A 10,795-nucleotide genomic window follows, 5' to 3' on the forward strand; every position below is an offset into this window, starting at 1 on the left:
ATTAATGCTTTACCTTCTGGCCAGCCTTTCAGTAAAGGGTGTAAGGAGCAGAGATCAGATTCTGACAGACAAACGGCCATTTTCCAATCAGAAGATTTTGAATTTGCATTAGTGATTACCATAAAAGGTAACAACTGCATTACTGCTTCATCTAGTAGTTCTTTTTTCTCTTTCAAAATGTCTTCTTTGACTAAAAGTTTTATTGCTCGCTCCAGAACCTTGTACCTAAAAGAGAAAAGGTCATGTTGAAAATCCATTGCTCAATTGTACCAGCAACATTTCTTTGATTTGTTCTCCATTTTCCATGGCGATTTTCTGAATCCAAATAGTGGTGAGAACAACTAAGGAATTCATGGAAAAGGTATGCAAATAATTGAATATTTATCTTGTAACTCAGCACAGATGTAGCATAACAAAAAGTATTTGAAGTGTAAAATGTTTTTTAAAGTATTCTTTAGAGTTACTTTTTAAAAATTTAATTTATACAGAAAGAATGTAGACTGAAAAAAGGCACAAACATACCACTTTCCATCCTTTGAAAGATCGGCTCTCTGGAAGATGTTCAAAAGACTTGATACTACTACTTCTGGATTGACTTGTTTCCTGAAAATCTGAAAAGTAATCAAGAAAAAGAAATGAAAGTATAATAAAATACAAAATAATTTGCCATATCATAGTGGACAATGCATCTGCTATACCAAGTGGCAACAGGGATCAAACATCACTAATTTCATTCCTATTGATGATCATGTAATAAAAATATCATCAGGGTAAACAGAAGTTATAAGGCTGCCCAGCATACCCTCTTTATATGTTAAAGGAGAGAGAATTCATCAAATGAAGAAACGTTTGGTAAAACAGATAAACAATAAGCACTTTATAATTAAATAAGAGTTGGTTTTACTTTACACAGAATCTGTATGACAAAAATATAAGACATGTTAACAAAAGATACTAAAGTTTAAAGAAGCACTCAGGTGCTTCTATTCCTGTTTTTTAGTGACTGAGAATGAATGAACACACAAGACCAATTATATTACTGCTAATAATATTCTCCACTACTACTAGCAGAAGCAATGAAGAAAGACTGTTACACTAGCTGGAAACAATCAGTACAATGCATACCACAGTCCGATCCAGTAAACCTGAGCTGGAGTTTAGCACTTTGCCGCTATCAACTGACCAGATGACTCTCATATGGAAAAACTCAACTGAGCACTTCTCACTAGCGTAATGACTTGTCACTGCATCATTTTCCATCCAAATGGCAGGTAACATGGCTTACGTTTTTATAGAAAATTGTGCAGACTAAGTGGGAAGCACACTTCAAATAATAAAAGATTAAAACATGCTTTAGTAGCTATATAAAAAACCATCAGTAAATTCAAATTAACTGCAAACAGTTTGGGAAAGATCAGGAAGCAGAAATTTGGGGGCAGGGGGGGTGACAGGGGGAATGGTGAGGCAGTAAACAACATAAGCCTCCTAAATTTGTGTTGCTTCATCCTGTTAAAGGACAAAAGCCGTACGCCAAGGACATGAGTAGGAGAAGGGCAATTAGAAAGAATACATTCCAGACACCCATATTTGAGACCAGCTAAAATCTCACCTAACATATCAAAAGATACAGACTTACCTCCAAAGAACCGAGAGCAGACATTACAACATCTCTGTTGTCGTCCTTGAGCCGATCAAAAATTGCTTCTTCTATGAAAGGCTGATCAAAGCCTTCCTGAAAAAATAAAGGAAAAAAAAAATCATTTGTTGGTAGCACAATTTACAGGCTTTTAATGAAATACCAGAATCCTAGTGCAAGAAAAGCAGTAACATAATTTAAATTAAACCTCACAGGCAGACTAACTTTCAACAACAAAAGAAAGAAAACTGGCAGTGTCCATTGACCTAGATTTTATCTTAGACTACAAGCAGCTTAATAAATAAGAACTACATCCAGACTCCAGAATATGGGAAAATGATGACAGAAACTTACTAAACACACCATGAAAAACAGCGACAATGACATGAATAGTTTAACATACCACTCGTCTTCAACTCATAGGTCTGGCAAGCAGCTTTTTGAAGACATCATATATTAATTCAGTTCTTTAAGTGAGAGATTCAGGACACAAACCTTTGATGTTTCAATAACATCTTTCAAATGCTGAAGAGCCAGGACCCGCACAGCTGGCTGAGGATGATTCAAACTAAGCAGAAGGGAGGTATCAGAGTCTTCCAGAAACTGAAATACAGATTTCAGAGTGACTCATCGCATGTTAAAAATTCTTTAAGTATATATAAGAATAGTGGGAGAAATTATTTCAGAATTTTTTTTTTCCAGAAGAAAACCTGCATAATTCAGACCCAACAAGCACCAATTACAGAACAATTATGTTATATAATTTGTTCTTCAAATTTGTTTCAAATTTGTTCTTCTTTACTTTGACAGAGAGTTTTTTGAATAAGCTTGAAAAGTACAGTAAGCCACAGACACCTTTTTGTCCTAGAAAAGCACTACACTTATCTAAGGATTCTGAGAAAGCTCTAGTGACAATGTCAGTGTGACAGAGGACAGATAGAAACTGTGCCAGTCCAGTTGTGCGCACTTATCTCAGGAACCTTAAAGACTAGAAGAGAGTCATATGCCTTTGTTCTGCATGCCTTGTTTTTCTGTTAATCCACTTGTTATTCAGTCACAGAATCTGTGCCCTCATTAAATCAGTACAAAAATACACAAAGCACTTCTTTATGTAGTATATCACCTTTTCCAAAGTGCTTTCAGTCTTTCAGTCATTGCAAACAACAGCTATAACACTAACCATCTCTTAATAATAAATCCCTTGGACAGATCTGTTGCACTCATGGTTATTCTGTGTTAGGCTGAGTTTCAATTGCTCTTCAGAAATGGCACTGGAAGAACTCTGTAGTCACTCTATTCTTCCCTGTTACTAACTGTAAACATTCATAAAATCAATGCAACAAAAAGGACCAAACCACCTTCTCTCAACAGCGATAAACTTGGCAACCTTCCCAAAACAGACACCTCTGACACTGACAAAATCTTTAAGATGGGGCCTTGCTGGCACTATCAACCACTACAGTATATGGACTGGCCATATTCCTAAGGAAAAAAAAATTACTGAGAGCAATTGGGGCAGGTGGAAATGTATCAAGCCCCGCTCCTAAATCACATTTAAGTACAATGTGGTTTGGTTTCTTTGTTTTGTTTCTGGGGGTTTTTTGATAGAGTTTTTTTTTTGGTTTTTTTTTTTAGGAAGAGAGAGTAGAACTTTGCCAAAATACCAGACTTCGGACAGTATAACCAGATAAGAACTAGGATCATGAACTGAGCTTCTACCTACCTTGTATTTGCCACAGCTTAATGAAAGAGAAATAAATTGGTGAAAAAGATTTTGGTCAGCCTCATCTATGCAATCTTCCAGATGCTTCTCCAACACAGAGTCTAAGGCTTTAGGATACCTGCCAACAGACAAAGGCCCCAACATTTTCCACAAAGCATTACAGAAGAATGTGTATTTACTAGAGAAATACAGCGAAATATAAGGAAGCTGAATGCACACACACTCATCTGAACCAGCTATTTTAAGCAATGAACCATTATGTCTTAACACAGATGAACAATATGAAAAATAATGAGCAGAAAAGGTCATGCTACACAGTAAAGACCTGTACAAAGCCTGTGGGTCTGTATTACAGTGATAAGAAAATCTGTAAGGACAGATCAGTAAAATAAAATTTGGACAAATATTAGAAGTCAGTTATTTTTACTGTATTTATTTGGGCAAAAATATTGTGCTTACTCCACCCAATAAGCCAAGATCATAGCTGACATCACCACTCTACAGAATGTGGGACTGTCACATTAAAATGGAACTTACTTTATCTCAAGAAGTCTGATAAGAGGAAGCATCTTTTGATTGAGTGCAGCCATTTTGGCAGGATTAGATTCAATCTCTCTACCACAGGAGATAAACTCGTCGAGGAACTTGCTAAAATTACAAACAAAAGAAAAAGCCACTGTTTTTTGGATAGTACAAATTACATAAATGTTATAAAGCACATTGCTAAACAAGTTAGGATTAATATGAATTACTTATTGTAAGAACAGATTTGCCCTTGGCCTGTAGTTTCATTCTGTCCCACAAGTACTCCCAAAAGTACTAAAAGCATGGCTCTTCTGGATTGGGGAATGTTTCAGTTTCAAAATCCAGCTTTGGATTTTGATCAGAAAAACATGCTCATATAATCCTAATGCCACTGTCAGGAATTACTTGTTATTAAACCAGAAATGACTGTAGTATTGCAGAAGAAACATAATCAAAGTTAACTCACGAAGCCAACAGGTGATCTAAATCCTTTTCCAGTGGTATACTCTGAAGAATAGCTTCAAGATGTCTGATGTAAATCTGATTCTCTGCCTCCTCAGATTCTTCTTGTTCCTCTAAGGACAGCGTGTAGTTGTAAAAGATGAACAATACTTTGAGAATAGTCCTCTCATACTGATTAAAGCTAATAGCTTTAATGGGCATCATCATCTGGTGAACTAAACACATAACCTGAAGACCACAACGTTCACTGATGACTAGCACTAACTCTCTGTGAGCTATTAGCAATGCTTTATACCAATGCCAGTAAAATGCCAAATGCTGTATTGCCACCAATAAATTCAAGTATGCTTTGGAACGTTCCAGATCTGCTACCACAACCTGTGCCAGCAACTGCCCACAGCATTCCCTGGTGTGAATCTGGACCTTTTCAACAAAAGAGCCTTCCCAATCATGATTCAGCACTTACACGTCAACAGTGCAAACAGACTTACTAGTGCAGACACTACTGCATGGCAGCCAACCTTCCTGTCCCAGACTGTTCCCAGGCACATTTAATTCATCAGTTAAATACAGATCTCCACTACTTAAACTACACATGGAGTACATGTAATCTACCTAAAAATTATTTTGCAGTACTACAACACATCTCTGAGAGAATTTCATACATCAAAATTAAGTTACTGCTGAAATACTGCAAATCAGCATCTAAATCAAAGCAATACAGATATAACAATGCCTAACATAGCCTCCTCTGTAGGGCCTGGTAAAACAAAAAGCAGCACAGACACAAAAGCTCAATCAGGTCTTCACATGTATTGACACAGTTTTAATGCCAGAAGCAACTAAAATTACACAGCTACAATACTGACCACAGCAATCTGTCCTTAAAACTCAACAAAACTGTAAAAATGTATGCTAGCTTACCCGTATCACTTTTCATGACAGTGCTAACAAAGTGAGGCAACAGGTAACGCAGAAGAGGAGAGATATCATAGCCTGCTGCAAGGCCTTGCAGAAGTGTTACCAGTTCTGGGGTTTTGCACAGATAATTAAATGGCCTGCACAACAGAAGAGGGAAATTTTTTTAAAAAAGTATGCATGCTCATCTGGGTTACCAATAATTTCAAACCATGCAGACTTCCTAAGGGTTCAATTTTCAGCATCAGGCAACAGCCTCATTGTAAATAAACACTGAAAAGATTCAAAGGGTTCCAGTTTCTTATTGCCAGAGGTTTATTGGTGCATTTACTATCCAAGAGGAAAACAGGGTACTGCCAGTCGGGCTGAGCACAGCCGAACCAATGGCACAATGAACATAACTATGTTTTTGCAAAATTGGTAGTACAAGAAAAAACACTTGTATGGATTGCATGAAGAGATATCCTCACATTGCAAGGAGCATATCTATTACCCAGTGGCAGCAAAAGGAAGGGAGGAAAAGTAACAGCTCAATGACAAGAGATCCTCAGAGACAGTAGAAGCGATTTCCCTTCCTGCTCATAAAAAGTTTCTCTTGTCTCCTTTTCTACCCAGGTTGGATGGGGCTCTGAGCAACCTGACCCAGTAAAGATGTCCCTGCTCACTGCAGGGGAGTTAGACTAGATGACCTTTGAGGGTCCCTTCCAACCCAATACATTCTATGATTCTATGAAATAACCTCAAATTTGCACTATCATTATTATGCTGGCTTCTCTTCCAGGATTCTCACGTTCAAGAAAACCTCTTACTGGCCAGATTCAGTTTTGCATGTTTACAGCAATCCTTTACTGAGGGAAGTGGCAGGAGAGGGACCAAAAGATGCCAGACTCGCACCACTGAGACTCCTTAGCTGTAATGAGCATACAAGCTTTCAAAGTAAGCAAAAGAAACTTCTGAGCCCTTTGAAATGTTAACTCACAAAATTTCCAAAAAGGAAAGTATCCCTTTAATGAGGAGGATGAAAAAATTCAAATTATCAAAGTGCAGTCTAAGCTTTTAAAAAGTGCAAAAACTCAATTCCCATAGTCTTACTTTTTCCCAAGTTTGTCTCCTTTCTGAGTCTGCAGCAGTAGGTTCAAGCATGCCACCCCATCCCTTACTAATGAGGGCACTTTTGATAACGTCTTGCTTATCTGTAACATCAAGGAATGCACCAAGGAAGGCTCCACTGTCACTTTTACTGTCATCTGACAGATTATCATATATGTTGCAGCTCTGTAATCCTGTATAGAGGATTTCAAGCCCTAGGAAAAGAGATAAAGGTGGATTTTTAACATGCACAAATTTTTTAAAAAAAGAGTACATTAACATAAAAATCATTTTCGTTCTGACATCCATGGAATCACACTACCTCCTCTCCGTGTGTTAACTTTTAAGGGATCTATAAACCTAACTTTCAAGAAGAAAAAGCTGTCATGCAGGGTGCACACATACAGAAGACATTCATTAACTGCTGCTCTGTTGGTTAACAGAGCAACAATCCTGGAGGAAAGATATTAAAGCAGGCTGTCCACCCTGACTCCATTTCCTCATTGTTTAGCATGGTAAGTCTCTAAGGCAAAGAGGTTCATTCAAACTGTGTATCTGTTTCCCACAGCTCCTTTCCTCATCCAGAGTAGGAAACAGAGTTCTTGAAGTGCTCACCTGAGGTGTGAAAAAACATTATTGTTCCTGGATCTTCACCTGCCTGATGTGTCAAAGCAGACTAAGAGTGGTTCGATTCATTTCACACAGAATGTCACTCTAAAATGTTATCTGCAGACACACATCTGCAGAACACAGAACACTTCATCACACAGGAAGGAAAACAAAGCTTCACCTACTTTTTGGATGTAAGGGAGCAGCATAGAGACTATAGTGTCTGTTATCTTCTCTGCAGCTCCAAGAGCTGATACAATGGTGGAGGCATAAAACACAAGAAGAACTCTCAATTGAGCTGAGTTGCCCGGACACTCTGAAAAGACCTGGACCACAGAAAAATTAGTTGTTCAGACATCAGGAAAAGTGGAAATGCACATACAGCTTCCCCCAAACCAGCAAAATCTCAGAACTCCAGCATGTAAACTCTTAACAGCTCCTGCTAAACTCAAGTCCTCACCTCCGCCTTGCAGGCAAGAGAGAAGGAAATGGGTGCTATTCCTCAGCCACTGTAGTTAATCATAATAAGGTAACCTAAATCATTTGTGATTTGGGTGTAATGCTCAAGACCGAGAACTGGACAGCCAAGAAGCTGACTGGTATAAGTTTAACACCCCCTACTAGATCTGTGAACAAACCCTGTTACTGTGTGTGCTTTGCTTCGTTTGACAGTACAGTCTAGTTCTCTAAATAATTGGAACTATCTAACATCTTACCCTTCTGAGACTATAAAGCTAGTTCTCTATTTGATATTAACTAAAAAACCAAATAAATACGCTCACCTTCTAACATTTATGTTCTCATTAATATTTGAAGATATATGTTTAAAACACCCATGACAACCCCCTAAAGAGATACCCAAATTCAAAGCACAGTTACAAACTAATAGCAGGAAAAACATTAAGACAATGAAGTACTTTGAAGTAATACAGTATCTTCAAGTAATACAGTAGTGCCAAATTGTTTTGTCATGGCTCATTGGTTCTCAGACACTTCCTTACAAGAATTTCTGATAGATTGTTGTCTACACAAATGATAAGAAAACAATTTTTCTTATCATTTACTAATAAATAACTCTTTTACTATTTGATATGTAATTAAAAATATTAGTAAACAGCATAATACTATACAAATACAAAGATGGGGAAAATCAAGTGACAACAAACAAATAATGAACAACCTTCACAGATTTTGACACCAGCCTGCAGATGAAATCCATGAAATTCAGGTCTTTGTAGCAGTGTGTAATGACAGTACCCCTTGCCAGTGGGACTCCAGGTTTCTTTACATGGTGAAAGAAGTAAAATTAGAACACTCAAGGGTAAAGTCAAGCACTTGAAGTAAAACTTACTATAATTTCTAAATTAAGCCTACTGATTACTTAAGAGCATTTAAATTGAAACAAGCAATGGAAACCCACACATCCCTCTGGAAGTTTTTCTATCTACATTAAGTCAGATGATGAAGAACATTACATGTAATCTTTATTCAAATAAACACATATTTTAGTAATTTACATATCTTCCTAGCAGTAGCAAATACTTGCACCTTAAAACCATACTTTAACTTTGCCAAAACAAAGAGTAATCACTATCAAAGCTTTTTATAATTTACTTAAAATATAAAGAAAGAGCAGAAACAACAGGTGGGCATCCAGACTCCATCCCTGCAACTAGGTCTTTCAGTACAGTTCTACAGCTAACCACACAAACAGGTGGACCATATTCATAAACTTAGTAACAGAATCAAGATATTATTAATAAAGTGCCTCATGTTTCTCCCAACTTGCATCTGTTAAATACTTTACCCTTATTGGATCCATCCAATGCCACTTATGAGTTGGGCTTTTTATATTTAAAAGTTGAATAACTCTCACAAATAGTTTAGTCTCATGATATGGCAGAACACAACCAATCAAACTATCTTCATTGTAGAGATGAATGTGAAATCTAAGGAAAAAGCATTAATACAGTTAAAAACTATCTGGAAGTCCAAAAAAAAGAACCAGGCATGTTCTTCTCAGAACACCTGGTTTACTTGCTTTTAAGCAAGATGCGAGATGATTGTCATACTGACTCAGACCAGTCCACAATCCAAAGCTGGCCACTAGTCTGTGTGTGCTAGAGGGAAAAAACAGTGCTAGCAATTTTCTTCCTCACTCTCAATAATTTTAGGTCCCTATAGTACTTAAGATTACCTTAGTTTCTTCTGCATAGGTCTCAATATTAAACCAGACATTACAATAATCTAGTACGAATTTCAGTACAAAACATATATACATATAAAGTGATTCATAGGTTGTATCAACAAAATCACCCACTCTCTCATTACATGAAATATTACACTTTCTGCATCTGGACAGGTTCATTTATATAAATAAATACAACATCACTCCACAAAATACGTGGTTTGTTTTTTCTTCACACCTTCCTACATAACCTTGAAATAATACTTAGCTCATGTTATAATCCAAGGGCATGCTATTCACAGTTCACAGTTAATACTGAAAATAGCTATTTCACACAGCCCATTTCTAAAAGGGTATTACATAAATACCCCTCTAGGTCCTCTATAAGATGGCTGCAGCTGGGCAAATTTGGTGAAAGCCAGACAAATAAATAATTGCTTTAATATACAATACCATGACAGATCAGAATTTTCACAGAAATTTATCAAGAGATAAAAATCTAACTGGCAAAGAAGACTAAGCCCAAATGGATATTTTTTAACATTTTAACCTGTATTTTCAGAAAACTAAAGTCAATTTTTTCAAAGTTTTTCTCAGCAGGGAAAAAAAAGATGGCTTTTTAATCTATTGACATGTAGGATATTCAGCAGATTACCTGTGAATCAGCCATTCAAGGCACTTCTGGGCTGGCTTAAGCATAAAGTAAGGGGATAGGTGAATCAGAAACAATGAAATATTCTTATTCAGCTGCTGATTTACTGCTTTAGACTGAACACTGCGTTCCAGGGCTTTGGATGTGGAACTAAACAAACTGGACTGGAACACTTCAAATGAAGGATCAATCCCCATCAATTCTTCTAAGCCAGTGCATCCTGTGGAAAAAAATGGAAGAATGCTTTAAATGCGACAGTTTTATTCACCAGTCCTACCCATCTCCTCACTGGCATGTCCAGCTTCTTTGCTATACATGTCATCCTTTTGCTGCACTTAAAAGTATTTCTTAACTGATGAAGAAAAAGAACATTAACAAGCATCAGCAGTGCGCTGCTGCAGCAATGAAGGCCAGCGGCATCCTGGGCTGTATTAGCCAGAGCGTAGCCAGCAGGCTGAGGGAGATGAACCATCCCCTCCATTTGTGAGATTGCATCTGGAGCACTGTGCACAACTTTGAGCTCATCAGTAGAAGAAAAACCTTGCCATATGAGTGTGAGTCCAGCACAGGAACACCAAGATGGTCAGGGGACTGAAAAATAACGTACAAGGAAAAGGAGGAACTGAGTTTGTTCAGCCTGGAGAAGAGTCAAAGAGAAATCTTCCTGCTGTCTGCAACTACTTAATGGGATATAGTGTAGGTTATCAAGAAGATGGAGCCAGACTCTTCTCACAGAAGCACCACGGAAGGATGGGAAGCAACAGAGGCAAGCTGGAACATAGGAATGTACTGCATTTGTGTGCGAAGGTTTTGGTAGCGGGTTGGGGGGGAATAGTGGCGGCTTCTGTGAGAAGCTGCCGGAAGCTTCCCCCATGTCCGACACAGCCAACACCAGCCGGCTACAAGATGGAACCACCGCTGACCAAGGCAGAGCCCATCAGCAACACCTCTGTGATAACCTGATTAAGAAAAAGGGGAAGAGAAAAAAAAGCT

General features: G+C 37.7%; 1 protein-coding gene across 1 annotated transcript in view; it reads right to left on the bottom strand.

The window, feature by feature from the left end:
* The window catches only part of HEATR1 (HEAT repeat containing 1), a gene marked incomplete at its 5' end in the record, with an annotated part of 34,207 nt that extends 24,162 nt beyond the window's left edge, over positions 1-10,045 (bottom strand). Inside the window, 13 exons of the mRNA XM_029083893.1 lie at positions 14-225; positions 523-611; positions 1,637-1,732; positions 2,132-2,239; positions 3,360-3,477; positions 3,897-4,007; positions 4,351-4,459; positions 5,271-5,404; positions 6,357-6,568; positions 7,148-7,288; positions 8,143-8,244; positions 8,770-8,911; positions 9,806-10,045. Coding sequence (XP_028939726.1) covers positions 14-225; positions 523-611; positions 1,637-1,732; positions 2,132-2,239; positions 3,360-3,477; positions 3,897-4,007; positions 4,351-4,459; positions 5,271-5,404; positions 6,357-6,568; positions 7,148-7,288; positions 8,143-8,244; positions 8,770-8,911; positions 9,806-10,045 — 1,814 coding nt within the window. The remainder of the gene's footprint in view (positions 1-13; positions 226-522; positions 612-1,636; positions 1,733-2,131; positions 2,240-3,359; positions 3,478-3,896; positions 4,008-4,350; positions 4,460-5,270; positions 5,405-6,356; positions 6,569-7,147; positions 7,289-8,142; positions 8,245-8,769; positions 8,912-9,805) is intronic.
* Positions 10,046-10,795: the final 750 nt, after the last annotated feature.

This window comes from Antrostomus carolinensis, unplaced genomic scaffold (assembly GCF_000700745.2).
Source record: "Antrostomus carolinensis isolate BGI_N321 unplaced genomic scaffold, ASM70074v2 scaffold5460, whole genome shotgun sequence".
In the NCBI taxonomy this organism is placed as follows: Eukaryota; Metazoa; Chordata; class Aves; order Caprimulgiformes; family Caprimulgidae; genus Antrostomus; species Antrostomus carolinensis.